General features: G+C 36.2%; 2 protein-coding genes across 5 annotated transcripts in view; one reads left to right on the top strand and one right to left on the bottom strand.

Moving 5' to 3' along the window:
• Positions 1 to 12843, top strand: part of LOC110442722 (protein IWS1 homolog) — a 28671-nt gene extending 15828 nt beyond the window's left edge. For 2 of the 4 annotated variants that reach the window (XM_021486462.1, XM_021486461.1), the window contains exons 3-12: positions 843 to 987; positions 2774 to 2882; positions 3449 to 3534; positions 4247 to 4349; positions 4568 to 4728; positions 6156 to 7450; positions 7920 to 8107; positions 9297 to 9455; positions 11117 to 11221; positions 11775 to 12843. In XM_021486462.1, the coding sequence (XP_021342137.1) occupies positions 843 to 987; positions 2774 to 2882; positions 3449 to 3534; positions 4247 to 4349; positions 4568 to 4728; positions 6156 to 7450; positions 7920 to 8107; positions 9297 to 9455; positions 11117 to 11221; positions 11775 to 11895 (2472 nt within the window). In that variant the 3' untranslated portion in view covers positions 11896 to 12843. The remainder of the gene's footprint in view (positions 1 to 842; positions 988 to 2773; positions 2883 to 3448; positions 3535 to 4246; positions 4350 to 4567; positions 4729 to 6155; positions 7451 to 7919; positions 8108 to 9296; positions 9456 to 11116; positions 11222 to 11774) is intronic. The other 2 variants (XM_021486464.1, XM_021486463.1) reach the window with 2 other exon arrangements.
• A 933-nt stretch (positions 12844 to 13776) lies between these two features.
• Positions 13777 to 19376, bottom strand: LOC110442715. The gene is made up of 5 exons (XM_021486453.1): positions 19122 to 19376; positions 17224 to 17251; positions 16520 to 16681; positions 15155 to 15264; positions 13777 to 14538 (listed from the first exon to the last, which is right to left on the bottom strand). Exons 1-5 carry the CDS (start codon positions 19256 to 19258, stop codon positions 13860 to 13862), a joined length of 1116 nt encoding a protein of 371 aa, XP_021342128.1. The 5' UTR covers positions 19259 to 19376; the 3' UTR covers positions 13777 to 13859.
• Between the last annotated feature and the right edge of the window lie 32 nt (positions 19377 to 19408).

Genomic DNA, 19408 nt, shown 5'->3' on the forward strand with positions numbered 1-19408 from the left:
GGTCAATAAAAAAATAGCTTCAGTGTAATTATTGAAAGCCTATTCCTTAAAATATGGATGGAATTTAATGATTTCAACAAAATTAGGCATGGAGCATCCCTGAGACCACCAGAGAATTCTAACCAAAGTAATTCACATTTTAGCATGTAGCACAGATGAAGGGTTATAAGTAACCTCATAACTTTGTGCAAGTTATCTCATTGTCATGATCAAATGATATGTTTTGGGCCAATTTAAAAACCAGGGTTGCCCCTTAGGCCTTTGATTTTTTGTTGATCATGTTAATTTTGACTTCTCAATTTCCGCATAAGTATAACTAAAAACATATTACATTGTTACTCTTATGGCCTGAGTTATTTTTTGGAGCAATGTGCTATCACAGATTTCGGTATGTGCACTCCAAACCTGAAACATTTTCAACTAATTTTCTATTCTACCAGATGAGTTCTCATACCAATCTTTGTAGTAATATTCCTGTGGTTGCCCTACCAGTAGTTATTTTCGCTCTTTTGAGTCAATAAGAAATCTGAAATTGCCACCACAATGTAGTTTAGATAACAAAATAAACATGAGAGATACAAAAATAATAGGTTTCTTGTTTGATAGATTATTGCACAAATTTAGTCAACTTCATCATCACATGGAAATTATTTAGTATCGATTTATTAACTTTTATGTGAATTACTGCCCCTTTATCTAATCTGCTAATTGTATGTCAAATCATGGCATTAGAATAATTTTGTATTGCATTATCCCCAGGTTCTGTGTACCACCCTAAAATATGAAGGCAGAAGGAATTAGCGATGTAATTTTATTATATAATCTGCTTTAATCTTATCAAGATTGAAACCTATATGACCAATGCGAAAACAGAACTACTGTCAACCTCGAGGACGAGGCGTCGCCGATCATTCCCAGCTGCCCCAGTCAATGTAACAGCTGACAACTTCACACCCAGAACCAACATCGCCAAGCTTATAGAACAAGGTATCAGTATCATTAATCTCAGCTCACTTATATGTACACACATGTACATGCTCCAATCAGTTTTGTAAACATGAGGATTTAATGCAATAAAATAATCACAAGTTAAAGTAACATCTGCCTATTGACCACCAGTAGTAATAGATCACTTTCAATCAATAGTCACCTTTTATAAGGGGTCAGTCACAGTGGCTAGGACACTTATAGAAAAATAATATTTCAACAATCTGAAAATTAAATGCCGGTTGAAATGTAGGAACTCAATAATTTTGTAAATAATTAAGAACTTACACCTTTTTCCAATCAAAATTCTGGTGAAAATCATTCTATACTGGAGTAGTTATGAATTCTTAGATCCTTTTATGATTTCATCAATTTGAACCTGGTTAAGATATCAATAGGTATTAAAGTGATGTCTCTGTCTATTATGATCAGCTGTGAATGGAATCATAATTGTGCTGCATAGGTAATCAAATGTCAGATCTTCAATAATGCAACTTGCAAGTAGAATATTAATTTATAAAAGAAACATATCTCTTTTAAACTTAAACTACCCTCTTAAATAGCTTGACAAAGGTCTACACTACACAAACAGATGGTATATATCTATGTACAATTGGCAAGTCCATGTTCCTTGTGATTCAGACTGGCTTGTAATCTGTGTAGGAAGTTGTCTGATGAAGACTGATAGCAACACTATGTTAATTGCTGCAGAAAGTCCAAAATGTGGGTCTGTCATTCCAAGCAATATGAGTTTGAAGGGAATAAATATTGAAGCAGTGCTGTTTCTTATGCAAAATGACATTAACTGGAAAATTAAAATAAATGCAAGTGTTAAAGCTATCTGACAGACAGTTAATCTTATCCAGATAACCAGTTAAAGCAGTCTGACAGACCGTTAACCTTATCCAGATAACCAGTTAAAGCTGCCTGACAGGACGTTTATCTTATCCAGATCACCCGTTAAAGCTGTCGGACAGACCGTTAATCTTATCCAGATAATCAGTTAAAGCTGTCTGACAGACCGTTAATGTTATCCAGATAACCAGTTAAAGCTGCCTGACAGGACGTTTATCTTATCCAGATCACCCGTTAAAGCTGTCGGACAGACCGTTAATCTTATCCAGATAAGCAGTTAAAGCTGTCTGACAGACCGTTAATCTTAAACCAGGTAAAGCTGTCTGACAGACCGATAATCTTATCCAGATAACCAGTTAAAGCTGTCTGCCAGACCGTTAATCTTATCCAGATCACCAGTTAAAGCTGTCTGACAGACCGTTAATCTTATCTTATCCAGATAACCAGTTAAAGCTGGCTGACAGACCGTTAATCTTATCCAGATCACCCGTTAAAGCTGTCGGACAGACCGTTAATCTTATCCAGATAACCACTTAAAGCAGTCTGACAGACCGTTAATCTTATCCAGATCACCCGTTAAAGCTGTCTGACAGACCGTTAATGTTATCCAGATAACCAGTTAAAGCTGCCTGACAGACCGTTTATCTTATCCAGATCACCCGTTAAAGCTGTCGGACAGACCGTTAATCTTATCCAGATAATCAGTTAAAGCTGTCTGACAGACCGTTAATGTTATCCAGATAACCAGTTAAAGCTGCCTGACAGACCGTTAATCTTATCCAGATAACCAGTTAAAGCTGCCTGACAGACCATTAATCTTATCCAGATAACCAGTTAAAGCTGCCTGACAGACCGTTAATCTTATCCAGATAACCAGTTAAAGTTTCCTTTGTACCTGTTTGTAATTGCAGTGAAACATGATTTTTTACAGGTGAGGAGGAGACGCCTTACATCCGCCCTCGGACTCGTCGCTCTAGTAGGAAGTCTTTGCCCGCCCTTCCTGTCAATGACACCATCCAACTCCTTCCCATGTCTCCCAGGTTTGTTAGAACCTTTTATTGTTCAGCATTGGAAACATAATTATGTATATAGATGCTGGAAACCTGTATTATACAGTTATATCTAGATGATAAAGTATGGTGAAAAGTGGACTCAAGACTAGCTACTTGAGGTAGCTGAGCTGATTAAGTTTATAAGGTGTAGGGCACGCCAACTGGAGTTGCTGGCTGAGGATTTAAATTGACTTTATAATCCAATACAAGGGTAAAGGAACTGTTTTATTAAACAAAGAATATTTAAAACTCACTTTATACTAAACTTGTACGGTGAGAACAAACAATCACTGATGTTATATGTATATGGCATCATTGTCTTGTAATATCTGGAAATCCTAAACATTTTTTACACCGAGATAATGATCCACATTTTGGATCAAACACAGGAATATAATGGGTCATAGTTGTGCATATCATCAGTCATGCTACTGCTGTTTTTGGTGGTAGATTGCAGCATTGACTTCATTAAAATTTTGTATCCACTTCCAGGACTACACGATAATAATTTGTCCTAGGTTATATTATGTTAAAATATAGACTTTAATTTGCAGCATAGAAGAAGAACAGAGTAGGATGAATTCAACACTTCGTAGTTCACGTCGCTCTAATGCTGCTTCAACACGGGGTAACACTATAGGTAATTATCCAGACTCGGCCAGGTTTAATTCCTTGCCTACAACCATTTTTGTCTGTGACTCATGTCAAGACAAAGGTCTTAATCTCCAGTTAAGGACATCAGCATTCAGAATGGCCTTTACTTCAGATTCAGAACCAGTGCAATTACTTCCCCTCAACACAGGTGTAAATACTGAACATTTTAGCACTTTACACCCAAGTTCTAAAGTTGTTTGTTTAAGTAAAGTTATACAGTGTTAGAGATGTTATGTGCATAAAAAGGGATGTAGTAACATACATGCATTAAAAGGTGAAACAAAGTTTGATGACGGTCAGGACAGTGACTGCTGTGAATACACACATGCATCATTTCCTCCCTCAGATTTGGTATCTCTGTAAATAATAGATTTAACCTAGTTTCAGAACACAAGTGAATTTAATTGATTTTATAATTAAATCACATTTCCTGGTTTATGTTGATGTATGAATTTATAATTATGTAAATATTATGCTTTATATAATTGTATATACTATATAGGTCTTTATACTACAACTTAATAGTTATTAGTATGATTACACTTAAACACTAAAAACAGTGTAAGAGTTTACTTCATAATTTATTTTACATTTTAAGAGTTAGTAAAATTTGGATTTAAATTGTCATGTTGTATAGCTTATTCATTTCAATAATATTGTAAATAGGATGAAAATTAACTAATACGATATCTGTTCAGCTGAAAGTGTGAGAAAGAGGAAACGGCAATCAAGTACAAGGTCTGTGACCAACCAAACTTTGGAGGATATTGATGACTCCATACATCTGCTTCCTGACTCGAGGTTAGTTAGAACAAAGTTTGCTTCTATTTACAAGTAGCTCTTATATTCCATCTTCTTATGTCAAACACTGACCTATCACGCCTGTAGAAATAATGTGGACTATTCCAGTTACATATATATTGTGAGTTGTAGTCTTTGTCTGTAATCATGCACAACACACTATAATTGGGCCTGAACACCAGCTGAAACGCTCAGATTAATTACTTCTATACCTTCAGTTCTGGTGATGAAGCTATGGAGACTGCTGACAACAGAAAGCAATCACCCATGAGAAACAGTCAGCGATCAAAGCTTCCTTCGTCTTCACAGATGTTTAACTTCAAGGAGGTCCTGTCAACTTATGAAGAAACGGAACAGGAAAGAGATAACATAAATACAGGTTAAACAAAATAGATCAGGAACATATCACAATAAACACAATTTGTTTAAGGTATACTGTAAAATCATAAATTTTCGTGGGACATTAATTTTCGTTTATTTCGTGGATACCAAAAATCCACAAAATTAAATCCCCACAAAAACATCAATTTGGTATGATATAGATAGGGGAAAATCAGTGAAATATAATGTCCCAATCTAATTAAAATCATATGTTACATGGCTTCGTTAACTTCGTACTACGCCTGAACATCTGAGTGTGCCGCGGTCAGGGTCACGTTCAGGTGACCTTTATATTTATAAACACTCATTAAATTTCGACCAATCAGAGACCCTCTTTTAAAAGGGCGCTCGGAGTTGTAACAAATATGGCGGACATTAATGAGAATTATGCGAAAGTTCTGAAGTTATTTGAGATTGATTGTCTGAAACCTGAACAGAAAAAGATATTCGAAGCTTTATTAGAGAAGAAAGACTGTATGGCGGTGTTGCCTACGCAATTATTACCCAAGGGGTACGTTTTCCTTGGCGTCGTAGAAACGTGAGTTTCGGCCGCCATATTTGTTTTGGAAAACTAATCTGTTCGATCCCCCTCGCTATTTATATATCAACCATGATATTCCGAATCGCTGGCAAACTTTTGCCAGCGCGCCTCTGATTGGTTCATCTAAAGGTCACTTGAACGTGACCCTGACCGAGGCACATTCAGATATTCAGGCGGAGCCATGTAACAGATGATTTTAATCAGATTGATAATGTCCTTGAAACAGGCAAGTATATGAAAACCACGAAATTTTAAACCCACGAAAATAAATGATTCTACATGTACAGTACTAAAAATAAGCAACAGCATTTTCTTTTGTAAATGATACTTTCTCTTCACCTTCTCTTCAACCTTTTGCTTACAATAATTTACAATTTTTTTGCAAAATCTTTCCAAAATTTGTAGCATACTTTTTTATTAGATATATACCTTAAAGGTTGTGTAGGGATTAGTTGTCCAATATGACCCAGCAGGAAGTAGGTATACCAAAGAATACACAATAAGTGTTCTGTCTGTTAATTAATTGATAGACCAGTGCTTTAGGTCATTTTATTGCCAGGCCAAAAGTTACATAAGTGCTAAATTTTCAGTGCAATGTTGTCTGGGCCATAAACTTTCAACAAGTGAAGATATTTTGATGGAATTTAAATAACACCTGCATCACCCACAGAGGATATGCAGTGCAAGATACTTATGTCGACCCGACCTTAATCTTAAGGTCAAAAAAGAGAAAAAAAATGCATATTGGATCATAAAGGGAGACATCTTTTCTTAATTACAAAAAGAAATTTTAGTTAATTGTGGCTGATGCCAACTTGATTAAATCTCATGGTTCGTAAATGACGTTAAACTTTTACAGCATGTATTTGTTAATCTTGTTTCAGATGATAACCTAAGTGAAAAAGTTCTTCCACCTTCATCACCAGAGAAGGAAACATCATCTAAATCTTCACCTATGAAAATCCCAGAAACACAGGAGATCCATGACTCTCAAAATAGAACTGCAATTGATCACAGAATTCACAGGTCTTCCATTTATATCCCTGAAACCCAAGAGGACAGCATGGCAGGAGAAAGTGAAACCCAAGAGGACAGCATGGCAGGAGAAAGTGAAACCCAGGAGGACATCGTGGCAGGAGAAAGTGAAACACTTGAGTCCTCTCCACTTAGACCACTTCCATCCTCTCAGTCAGAGGATGGGGCTGAAGCAGACAATGAGGATGAGGAAGATGAGGGTAGTCAAAGTATCTTACTTCACAAAGATCAGACCTCCACAGAGAAAGATGTCAATAAGGGAGGTCGTCGGAGGTCACTTTTCGGAAACAGGACTTACTCAGGAAATGATGTAAGTGAGAAAGATGAGAGAAAGTCGCTGCCTAGAGACCAGCCATCTACACAGAGTGATGTCATTGAAGGAGGTCGGAGAAGGTCATTACCCAGAGACCGGTCTTCCTCGGGGAATGATTTAGGTGAGAAAGTTCTGAGAAGGTCACTGCATCGAGATCAGACTTCTTCAGAAGACAATGTCATTGAGAAAGATGGGCGAAAGTCGATGCACAGTGACAAAGCAAGCAAACATGCTAATGTGAGTGGGAATGCCATAGAAAATGCTGGATCAGATCATAATCAACAGAGAACATTCGCACCAGAAATGATTTCCTCTGTAAAACCTTTTGATTACACAGAAAATGAGCAAAACAATTCTATATTTGACAAGTCCACTAGTCTAGTAGGAATGGAAGATCGTGATGATACAAGTGTCAGAGGAAACACGTACAAGGGCCTGGCACATGCCAGTTCCACTGCTGAGGACATGGACCTGGCACATCCCAGTTCCACTGCTGAGGACATGGGCCTGGCACATGCCAGTTCCACTGCTGAGGACATGGACCTGGCACATCCCAGTACCACTGCTGAGGACATGGACCTGGCACATCCCAGTTCCACTGCTGAGGACATGGACCTGGCACATCCCAGTACCACTGCTGAGGACAAGCAGGGCAGTGATGAAGAAGCCAGTGTTCATGAGGTGGAGGAAGAAGAAGGCCAAAACCTAGAAGAAGAGGGACAGATGGAGGCAGATTTTGTATTAGATGAGGAAAGTGCACATGTAGAGGAAGAGGAGCCTCTCGATAAAGATGCTGATGTTGAAAATCAGTCTGATGAGGAAGATGAAGAGGTATGTATAGTCATGTTGATGGCTGGAATATTGTCATCACATTGAGAACAAACATAGACTTGTGGTGTTAGTCTGGTCATATTAGTAAAAAAAAAATGGTGAACCTCAAGAAAGCTACGAAAAGCATGTTATTGGTTTTTCACAACCAAGAATATCTATCTTGTTACAGAAAAAAGTCTTCTTAAAGCAATTTTGGAGGAAATATACTGAGAAATAATTTTCACTTAGTCAAACTATTTGCCTAATGTTTATTTCGTCTTCACATTTAATTACAATGTACACTATTTTGTTGACTAATGTTCGCTGTAATGATAAATTTGCTTTCATAAAAGAGGGCAAATCAAGCGAAAATGAAACAGCAGCCAGAAGTTCCCAGTATACATTAGTATTTGATTTTAAACAAGACCAATGTTTCTTCCACCAAGAATTGACATGTAATGATCTTACCAGTACTTGTTTAATGTGACAGATGACAGAGGAGGTAACTGAGGATGTAACAGAGAACTACAGACTGGCCAAAACTCCCCACCTAGCCACACCCCAGGATAGCCAACGTCCAGCTGTCAGGCCACTGACTGATGTCCTAAAAAGCAGAAACTCTGCCCTTCCCCTTAGGTCAGTGAATGAAGTGCTCAAGGACAGAGGCAACACAACACCGTAAGTCCTTCTGCTGTAGAAAATTGATTGGTCTTTAATATATATGTAAAAATGTACCCGATTTCCATATATATATATCCACCCAGAACTTAGACTTGTTGAAGGGGGGGGGTATTTCCATATCTGCCCCATATCCAACACCTATATAATGATTTACTCTATTTTCTTCCTTTCCCCAAATATATTTACCAATGATTTTCCACAATAAAATCATGCTGATTTTGCAAATGAAACTATAAAAAAATAGTAAATCTTTCAGATAATACACAGATAAACCAAGAACATAAAGAGAGGAAACATGTTTGTTGTACCAACAGTATTTTTGCAAAAGTTTCCTAGCATCTGTGTTTTAAAAATGATTGTCAGTTGCCGACAATCTAATTGTATCCATTTCACATTGAAGCAATGTCTTGTTTCATAATGTCAGATAACAATATTAATGTACAGAACATTTTATAATCTGAACAGTATAATGTCCTGGTCAGGATTAGCCCCCCTTTTGAAATAAAGAAGTTCTCAAACAGGTTGCCAAATGCACCTGTATGGGATAAAGCTTTTCTTAAACTGTGCAAGTGTAAATGAGTTTGTTGATTTAACCCTTTCACCACTGTAGACCATAATGCCTCATCTATATCAATACATGGTAGAGTCTCCTAAAGTTACAAAGGGGTGAAAGGGTTAATAACTTCTTCAATGGTTGGTACATTTGCTAAAAAGTAAGATAATTTTGTTTTCAGGACAAACAAAGTTCAAAGTATTAAAGCACATGTAACTGCAGTATGTGCTTGTAGTGGTAACCATGTTACTGTCTACCATGTATCCCCTTTACCATCAGAAATGGTTATCATACAGGTAATGTTTATGCATGTTATCCTCATGCTCCAAAAAAATGTCTTATATTGACCAAATAGTGTTGCGTAAATACCTCCACCTGTTTACATGTGTGGTTATATGTCAAATTGTAAATAAATCATGTACTGTTAGATACTAGCATTTCACTAAGTAAGGTATATCTTTCAAATTCAATATCAAAGTTTTACTTTCTACACAAACCATGTACGTATTAAACGTGTCGCAACATTTCAAGACGTTTAATACGTACATTGTTTGTGCAGAAAGTAAAACTTTGATATAAAATATTTCCAAACTGATGAATCTTATTGAAGATGTCTTTTAAATTCAATTTTAGACCAAAATCAAAGGAGAAGGAAGTGAAAATAACCCAAAGGAAAACAAAAGCTAAAACTCGGCAGTCGGCACCTTTACCAGTGTCGGTAATTAAAAAAGTCTTCGGCCATTACTGTAAGATGAAGGTGTCATCGGATGTTCTCCCAGGGCTCATTAATGCGTAAGCTTTTAGACTACCATTTTACAACCATAATATTATCATTAATGTGTAAGCTGCACCTGTTAGATTACTTCTTATTCATATTTACATATTTATGACTTTCTTGAGTTTAAAATTTGTTTAATTCACAAGTAACATATTAATAGTTTAAGCTACATTGATAGTGACATGAAAAAGGATATTTAACGGGAGTTGAAATTGGAACAAAATTGGGAAATGCATTTTTCATTTAAAGTCCATACAATGCATTTAAAGTACTATGATGCACTTAATCCATTAGGTGCATCTTGAGGGAAACACTTAGGTCTTCCTTGTCAATGGCTTTGGTTCTATTTCACCCACCTGACAACACCGACACCATAGTGCCTTCTCAATAAATAATTGATCATAAAACTCAATAGACCTCTAGAAGATCTCATTGAAATACCTATTAACAAACTTCAGAGAGTTTCATGAATAGGAAAGGAAATAAGTCTGGTATTCTATATATCTCTTACACCAAATAACGTCTATGAACTGACAGATTTTGTTAAATATTTGATCAGAAAAAGCAAAGTGAAACCACAAATTTATGACATCATTGTTGTGTGTGTGTCATGGTGTTATAAAGGTTGACATTACATGTTATATGTAGCGAGGTATGGGGCTTCTATTCGGCTGGGGATATTGAACGTGTACACCTTAAATTTTGTAAAAGATTATTATATATGTAAAGCCTACAACACAAAATAACTGTTTATGGTGAACTAGGTTGTTTTCCATTAAAAATAACAAGATATTGCAGAATAATAAAAAATTGGCTGAGGATATTATGCGATTCGACAAACGATCTTGTTGGTCAGTATATAACATCTTGTACAGGATGCTGACCAGTTTTCTAAACAAAATTTGTCTAGTGCGGTAAAAGAACTTCTTTTTACTAATGGTTTTGGATATGTTTTGTACATGCAGTCTGTAGGTAGTATCCTTTATGCATTTATTTAAAATTAGAATTAAAGACATTTTTGTTCAAAATTGGCAGAGGGAATTATCTGGCTCTACTAGAGCAAGATTTTATATTAATCTTTCTAATAATTTCGAATATAAACTTGTCAACATAACAAGTTTCGTATAGCCGTAACAAAATTTAGAGTCTCTTCTAATCGTTTGAGTGTTGAGGTAGGCCGTTGGGACAGACCGAACCCTATTCCATATGAGAATCATACATGTAGCTGTTGTGGGGTTTTAGAGGACGAGTACCATTTCCTTATGGAGTGTACCTTATATTCTAAAATAAGACACATGTATATCAAGAGAAGGTATTTTCATCACCCAAATAGACCAAAGTTCCTGGATTTAATATCGTCTCTGAGCAGGAGTACATTAAAAGATATTGCCGCGTTCATTTTTAAAGCGAATGAGATACGGAACAATAATTTATTTAATCAGGAGTAACGTCCGCTCTGATGTCGTGAAACCTGCATTTAAGTATGGAAAGTCACTGTTTTACTTTATTATATATATATGTAAATTTAATGTATTGTACCACAACATATGGCATGTTTCAAACTTCGACCGTANTTGCTGAATAAAGATTATATATATATATATATGTAACATTAGGTGACTGTGATGATGATTCTTACACATACTACATACCAGTCCATTTATTGGTGTTTCAGGACAGAAAAATTCTTCAGACAGGTACCTGCTGACATTGAAGCCTATTGTCATCACGCTGGCAGAAAGACCATTGATGAGACAGATGTGGAACTCCTGATGATGAGGTTAGTACATAGTTTGGCACTGTGTGGTAATGTTGGTATAAGAGCTGTCATTTTAACTAGGTTAGAATTCAAATAAATTATCAGTCCAGTAGCTGCACAACTTTTAAGAAGCATTATACACATGTATCACAACTTGATGTAACATTACCATATTCAGAACCTGTAGAAACAGTCATGACTGCAGGAGGTAGAAGGATTTTCTATGTTATATTTGCCGCTGTCGTTTAATACGTTCCCTTGCGAAAAACATAAATAAACAAGAGATACAGTGGCATGAATTGCTCACCTGCTCAGTGTTCTACCTGAGCCTCTTGTTTTACGTGATTTTAAATGCATTTGCTATATTGGAATCAAAGATTTAGTAATAACTGCACAGATTTTAACTTTAAAAAGCTTTACTCCCTGTCCATATGTGTACACTGGAATATATGTAAGTGGGTTAGGTGGAAAGGAATTTGTTGAAATTAAAATGTGATGCTGAGGCACAAGATAAATTTGTCCAGCATGTCAAAATTAAATATAACATTATATATTTTTAATGTCGCTTTTTCAGGCAGCGGTTGATCAAGGACAACAAGTCACTGAATGTTTTGATAGAAGAAAATCTTCCCTTGGAATACAGACTGCAGCTCATTCCCATAGCCCGTTCCGGCAACATTGTCTATCCTAAGTAGTACTTTAATAGTACAGAAAACAGGACATCCTTCCCTCTTCTGGCAATATTTCTCCAGGAAATTACATCAAAACTAGAATTTACTGGAGGCTTTTTCAGAAGAGGCAATTTATTAACATGGAGTTAAAATTAGCTCATGCTTGCTATGAATTGATTGTTTTTTAGCATCATGGTATAAGAATATCTGTACTTGTGATCAGTGCAATTTTAAGTTTGCGGATAGAGTATCCTTAACAGGAATTGCCTCATATTGTGAGAACACACTTTCATGGAATGTTGACTCTCATGCCTTTTTGAGGGGGATCTGGAGTATTTGAATTTGTGACAGTGATCATACATATTATATCTTACTCTTGCAAAAGAAGTTTCACTATCAAAATATTTTTAATTTAATTATTTTAAAGTGACATATCTCAGGAAATGTCCTTGATGTAACCTGTCAGGTTTTTACATTACAGTTATCTGCAGTAAAATGGTATACAGCTTTTAGTTACACTTCCTTGATGGATTTGTAATTTAGGGATATATAAATGTTAATTTACTGTAGAATTTTGCTTTGGTAATGAAATAGCAGAAATAATAACACTTTAAAATATTACATTCAAGACTGGATGTACTGCTTCTCAAGAAAACTTTGCAATATTTTTGAGGTCTGTTAACGCTTTGGGTAATTTTGGGTATGAGTATATCGGGAGGGGATGTGAAGCAGTTACAGTTGTTAATGTAGGACTGGTTAAATTGAGTCTAAAATACTATTTAACATTTGTATAGTGGGACCTAGACAGAAAGTGATTGTTAATATAGGGATAACAGAAAGCTGCCTCCCTGGAATACCCAGTTACACTCTAAGACACTGAATGTACTCTGTTTATAGTTGACTGTTATATATGTATATGAAGATAAGTTCTTCAGGATTTTTCTTGTGCAATAAATGTAGTTAATTATTAAATGATCTCGTTTGTTTGTGTTTTTTTCACTGGCATTTATCCTAATCATTTACCACCATCCACAACTTTTAGAAAGTGTAAGATCGGGAGCAGAAAATAACGTAGAATTTTATGATGACACTGAAGTGATATATAAGTTTCTGGATGACAATCCTTTTAGGTAGGTGTCCTTATTATGTCAAATACAGCAAGTGTATAGAACACCTATAATAATATACAACATTTGATATAGCGCCCTATCTAGCTAGAATAATAATAATATACAACATCTGATATAGCGCCCTATCTAGCTAGAATAATAATAATATACAACATTTGATATAGCGCCCTATCTAGCTAGCCTAAGAAACTCTAAAGCGCTTTACAGTACATAGATATACAATTTATATAATCAATACAATTTTGAGGAATTCGCAAAAGCTGCCTTATCAGGCGCTAACTACTAGTCCTATGCCACCTGGCTAATATCTCCCTATGTATGTATGCCTGCGTGTGTGCTGGAGATGTATTGTGTTCTGTTTGTAGTGGGACCGTGCTTCCAACGTTATCATTTATAGTGCCACCTCACTTGAATGCTACAGCACAGATACCGCAACATCCACCCCAGACCATTTGATACTCCACCTGGGTTGTTGGAGTTGTGTGGGAAGGAGAAAAACACTTTTTCTGAATATTCCTTGCGTACGATGACTTCGGGGATCGAACCCCGGCCGCCTGCGTGGAAAGCCGGAGTGTTAACCACTTCATACAATCATATCTATACGAAAACATGACTAATGTAGTAAGTAAATGTTTATGGCAAATCAAGTTGTTGTGAGCACTTTAAAGTTAATGTTGTAGAAAGGTTACGTGATACTATCCTACACTTGATTCAAGACCAATAAAATATGGCAGCTATCTTGCCGTCTCTCTACAGTAAAAATATACACACTATATTTTGAAAACACAAAGTCAAATTTATTTGAAGAATTTTTATATAGATAATACTAGTACAATATGTGTCGTGTCTCAGTAGTATTTAGTCTATATCATCTTTCCATTCCTCTCCGAGAGTCTCGGAGTTCTTTTGACTGATATTTTCCATATACTCATTTTCATCTCTATAGTCCATTAAAATGTGTTTCTTTTTTCTCTCCTTCCTCAGACTGTACCTCTGATTCCTCTGGATTTGTAACACCTTAGCATACTGTTCTCGGGCTTGTTTCCTGTCCACCTTTGATTGGATTTCCTCAGGCTCTGGGTCAATCTCCAAAGAATATGCTGTTTTTCGTAAACCTGACCTTAACACACTTAGTTTTTGAGTCATACTTTCATGGTTTAGCCCATACATGTCTTGTCTAAATCTTTGTGTAATGTCTGTGACTTGTGTTGTAGGGTCAGAGTTTACCTGGGTGTTTACATTTTCATCAAGTCCCTCATTTAGTTGAAGGTTTTTAGTATCCTCTGACCTGAACCTTTTTGCAATATCTTTCAGTGAGGTAGTTACAGGAATGTCTACAGGGGCCTCAAGCCTGGTTTCTGTTGTCTCATCCTTGTCCTCCTCGTCATCACAACTGTCCTCCTCCTCCTCGTCGGGAGGACCGAGGTCAGCCTGCTGTAGAAGCCGTTCCACCTGCTCGACGCTTGCTAACGACATGTCCTTCACAAACCTGACTGGTGGCACATTTGCCATGATCTGTAGCTCTTTCACCAGGTCTCTGAATAAAAAAAGTTCAATCATTTAGAAAGTGTCCAATATATTCAAATTAAATCTCCTCCCTCTATTTTGTAAGTATTGCTACTGTATTAAGATATTCTCATCGCATTTGAACATTGGCCTTTTTGACCTCTAATGAGGGTGAATTGTGCACATCATACCATAGTTAACACTAGGCAAATACGTTTTTTACCAGTGAAGGCAAAAGTTTCTAAGTATATAATGTACAGCATATTTATAATGCAATATGTTGTTAAATAGATTACTGAAGGGAATTGATCATAGTAATCTAACTAAAAACACATTCAAAGACACAGCCACTGTTTATATTTCAACTTGTTTGACCCTGAATGTTGGTCAAGGTCAGACTTGAGGATCCTCCAACCCAGCATCATACTTGGAATCAATACTGTAAGTTTAAGCCTCGTAGTTCTGTAGAAGTCTGACAGATATTAATTTTGTGACATTGAAAATGGGTAAAGGTCATTTGTTTGCACACACATCCCAGCATGCAACAGAAAGATTTGTTACTTTGAAGGTGGGTCAAGGAAATATAGTTGAACAAATCTGTTAGCTTCCAACACAACACTATCTATGAAGGTTTTTACATTACTTACTGCATAGCAACAGTCTTATTCTGGAGAATTTTCTCCGTCATCACATGATCATCTTTGTCAGAGGCTAACCAGTGCACTTTGATACAGCTAAAATCTGCCAGGATACTGATCTGTGGAGGTAACACACAGACAAAATATTAAATATTTCAACAGAATTAAGAGTTAAAAACCTTCATCCCCAAGGAAGGAAAAGTGTGATTCACTTTAGATTTCAGGGTGGTGTTTTACACCTAATATGATCAGTGACTAAAATGATACATGGACAGAGATATAGATAGATCTAAATCATTTGATACCAAGACAGTAACCTTGGGTCAGGATCACTTGGGGGATAGTACGTTGTTTTGAGTGGCTATACTGGCGATTAGAACATGGAATTTGGTTTGAACTCGAGACCGGTAGGTTGAGAGTTTAAACCCAAATTTCATGTTCTAATCACCAGTATAGACACGAAAAACAATGTAATATCCCCGTTCTAACACACCTTAACAAACATACTATGCTTATATGTTTAGAAACATTGTATTTCCTTGTACAAAAGTATGTAGTAAAGTACTCTGTGACCTGAACGGGCGGCGTGTCATTCTGCAGCGGACTGACCAATCAAAAAAATCAGAAAAAAGCTTTTAAAAGTCGGTCATTTGGCCCAGCCCATGCTGGCGAATGCTCGATCTGTATGTTGACGAGGCGGAATATTTGGATTGTTCGTGAACGTCCTGTTACCAAAATTTATACGACACATTTGGATTAATGTTGACTGAATTCTTATATTTCCATGTCAGTATGCGTACCAATATGTGCTTATCGACAAAATCGGTGATTATTTGTATAGATTTGTGAAGAGTTTTGTGAAAAATTCATTCGACACATATGAAATGTTTCATTTGATTTTGGATCTAACGTTTCAGTAATAAATGGAGGTAAGAACAAGGAATGATTACTTTTTACTTTTTAATTCATTCAACAAATACATTTCATCGGTCGTTTCTGTTCTTTTGCCTGCTAGCCTTATCAGCGGGATTTCGCTAAGAGGTTAGCTTGACGCCAAATTGTATTGGTTAGAAATGGGGTTGGGCTTAAGTGTGCTGGGAGGAGCTAAACTCAATTGATCATGATTCTATCGCAGATTAAAACATGGTCCATATCCAATCAAAACATGGGTTGCAAATGAATCGTGTCGGAATGTAAGATAGATACTGGGTCAATTAAGAGGGCCATTGAGACATTGACCGTGACTCCAGTTCTCCGTAATGGACAGTTACACTATATAATAGTGACTTTTACTCTGATTCACCTTATAATACCTATATAGGCCTAGGTCTGTGAAATGAGAGTGGATCTATCTTCCATAAGAACTAGACTTACCTTTGATAATTCCACTTTTACCCTGGGCTCAAGCACCCCTCGACACATAATTTGACAGATTGGATCAAACAGCAAATCACTGATGTACTCAGCTTTCCTCTTGGTTCCGAGTGTGCTATACCTCGGCTTCCCCTTATGACTACCGATAGCTTTTTGTGAGCACTGGTTTGAAAGATGAAAGATTGAAAAAATAAGTACTGTGAAGCAAGATGAAAATGACCCCTTTAGTGATTGGAGAAATATAGCCATTCTCCAATTTGGGGTGAGACAGGAAACGTTGACTGTCTCAAACTGCTCGAAAAAAAATCTATTATGCACTTCACCTTCCTATTGAAGGAATTTCTCAAACTTCAGTTGTCAAGAACCAAAATTTTGACTTTTATGACCTTAATAACTGACTATTTTTATTCATGACATCTTTTAAGAATAAAACACAAGTTATAATATCATATTACAATAGTACACTATTCTGTCCTAGAATACAATGAAGTGTATTAATCTTAACTATAACAAGTATTGTTAAGTATACCACTACCAGTATATAGACACTTCTATTAACTCAACAATAGAAACTAGAACACACGTTTAACATTTTCCAGAAATCAAACGTTATGTCACATATCATTCATGATGCAAAGATGTTTGATATGAAGCATGGATGTTTAATCTGATAGACATTCGGTAAGAAACTTTGTTTTACTTACAAGAGGAGCCAGGAACCATTTGTCGTTCCTGAAAAAGAATGAAAGTTTTTTAACTACATCTTAACATGCAAATTTTAGTTTGCTCATATCCTAATTGTATTGTGTACCATGATTTACACTAAGTCAGAAATATTTATCTTGAGCTGTAAGTATATTTTCAAATATGTATACCCAGCAAATACTGAACAGGAGGCCCAATGGGCCTGCATCACTCACCTGGTATAAATCTCACACTTGTAACCTTAAAAGGGATCTAAAATAAAGCTACAGGCAAAATATCAGTATTTATGATTAAATGTCATTCAAAAGTACCTGTTAAAAGATTTAAAAAACGTTTCACCCCTGTGACCTTGAAAGTCGAACAATGTCATTAAGTTGAACAAATTGTATAGTCCTTCATCTCAGGATGCAACTTGCAAAATATCACAACCCTATCCCTTTGTTTATTGAAATCATGTCATTTAATGTTTATACATATTTGACCAAATGTGGACTTGAAAGTGGGTCAAGGTTATTCAAATGAAAAAGCTTGATAGCCCTTCATCCCAGCATGCTACTGGCTCAATATCAATACCCAGGGCCTTTTGCTATTCTTCAGAAGTTGTTTTAAAGATTTTTAAACAAATTTGACTCTTGTGACCTTGAATAATTATTATTTTTGAACATATTTGATCCCTGTGACCTTGAATAAATTTTAAGGTCATTCATTTGAACAAACTTGGAAGCCCTTCATCCCATCATGTTATGGGCCTAATATCATCATCCTTCGCCTGTTGGTTATTCAGAAGAAGACGTATAAAGATTTGAACATATTTGACCCCTGTGACTTTGAATATGGGTGAAGGTAATTTATTTGATCAAAGTTGGTAGCCCTTCATCCCAACATGCTACTGGCCAAATATCCTCATCCTGGGCATTTTGGTAATTCAGAAGTTGTTTAAAAGTTTCAAACATATTTGATCCCTATGACCTTAAATATAAGTCAAGGTCATTCATTTAAACAAACTTGGTAGCCCTTCATCCTAGTCTGCCGCTGACCAAATATCAACACCCTGGGCATTTTGGTTATATATTCTGTAGAAGTTGATTAAAAGTTCTTTTTAGACAATTGACCCCTGTGACCTTGAATACAAGTGAAGGTCATTCATTTGAATAAACTTAGGAGCCCTTCATCCCAGCATGCCTCTGGCCAAATTATCACCTTGGTCATTTCGGTTATTCAGAAGAAGTTGTTTAAAGATTGTTCAAACTGACGCCAGCACCACGGCATGAGCTCACTTGGCCATTCGGGCCAGGTGAGCTAAAAACTGTAATGAGAACATTAAATACATGTATAAGACCTCAATTTTAAACCGCCACAAACATCTATGTATGTTATGGTTGAATGCACTTCGAATCTACTTTCACTATCCTATATAAAAAATCAAAATTTTGTACTTCACTATCTTTATTAAAAATCGCTATTTATATGGTTATTATAAACAACTTTTGGTTGAACGTTTTTTCGTGTTTTGACATTTTCGTGATTTTAGATGTCCCGACTTTTCAAAGGCTTCAAAGGTCGTGAAATACTTTCAAAACCAAAAAATGTTCAACCAAAAGTTGTTTGTAATAACCAATAGATATGTCGATTTTCAATAACGTAAGTGAACTACAAACTTTTGATTTTTTAAATAGGATAGTGAAAGTAGATTTGAAGTGCATTCAACCATAACATACACAGATGTTAGCGGGATTATTACCCATATGCGCCGTTGTGCCCAACCTGTTGATGAAGTTAATAAAAACAAATCAATAACAGGCCTGTGATGTCTCTATCGTGAACATGAATGTAATACGTATTTTTTTCATTTTTTAAATTAATTGTTTGATTTGTTTCAACATACGCTTAAACTTACCTATCATCTTTTCTCGCCATCTTCTTCATCATCTTATCCAATCTTGCCATTTTGGAGATTGAAGACACCGTTTTAGATCGTGTGCCACTACCACCGATCATGGAGGTCAATTCACTGAGGCTCCGTAATTTTAACATCTTTTATACTTCAGAAACAGTTTGTCTGTGCCTACAAGCCTATATAACCGCTAAAATGTTTAAGTGTCACTCGGCCGCAAAATAAACTTCAACATTTCATGGGCGCATCCATATTGTAGGTCCGCAGCGAATGAAAGAGGGGGGGGGGGA

Source organism: Mizuhopecten yessoensis, unplaced genomic scaffold (genome assembly GCF_002113885.1).
Source record: "Mizuhopecten yessoensis strain PY_sf001 unplaced genomic scaffold, ASM211388v2 scaffold716293, whole genome shotgun sequence".
NCBI classification, from domain to species: Eukaryota; Metazoa; Mollusca; class Bivalvia; order Pectinida; family Pectinidae; genus Mizuhopecten; species Mizuhopecten yessoensis.

Coding starts and splice junctions, on each gene's coding strand:
- LOC110442715 (XM_021486453.1), bottom strand. CDS start 19,258: ATGTTAAAATTACGGAGCCTCAGTGAATTGACCTCCATGATCGGTGGT. Junction 17,252..19,121: donor ATGGCGAGAAAAGATGATAG/GTAAGTTTAAGC, acceptor ATTCTTTTTCAG/GAACGACAAATGGTTCCTGG. Junction 16,682..17,223: donor AATGGTTCCTGGCTCCTCTT/GTAAGTAAAACA, acceptor CTTTCAAACCAG/TGCTCACAAAAAGCTATCGG.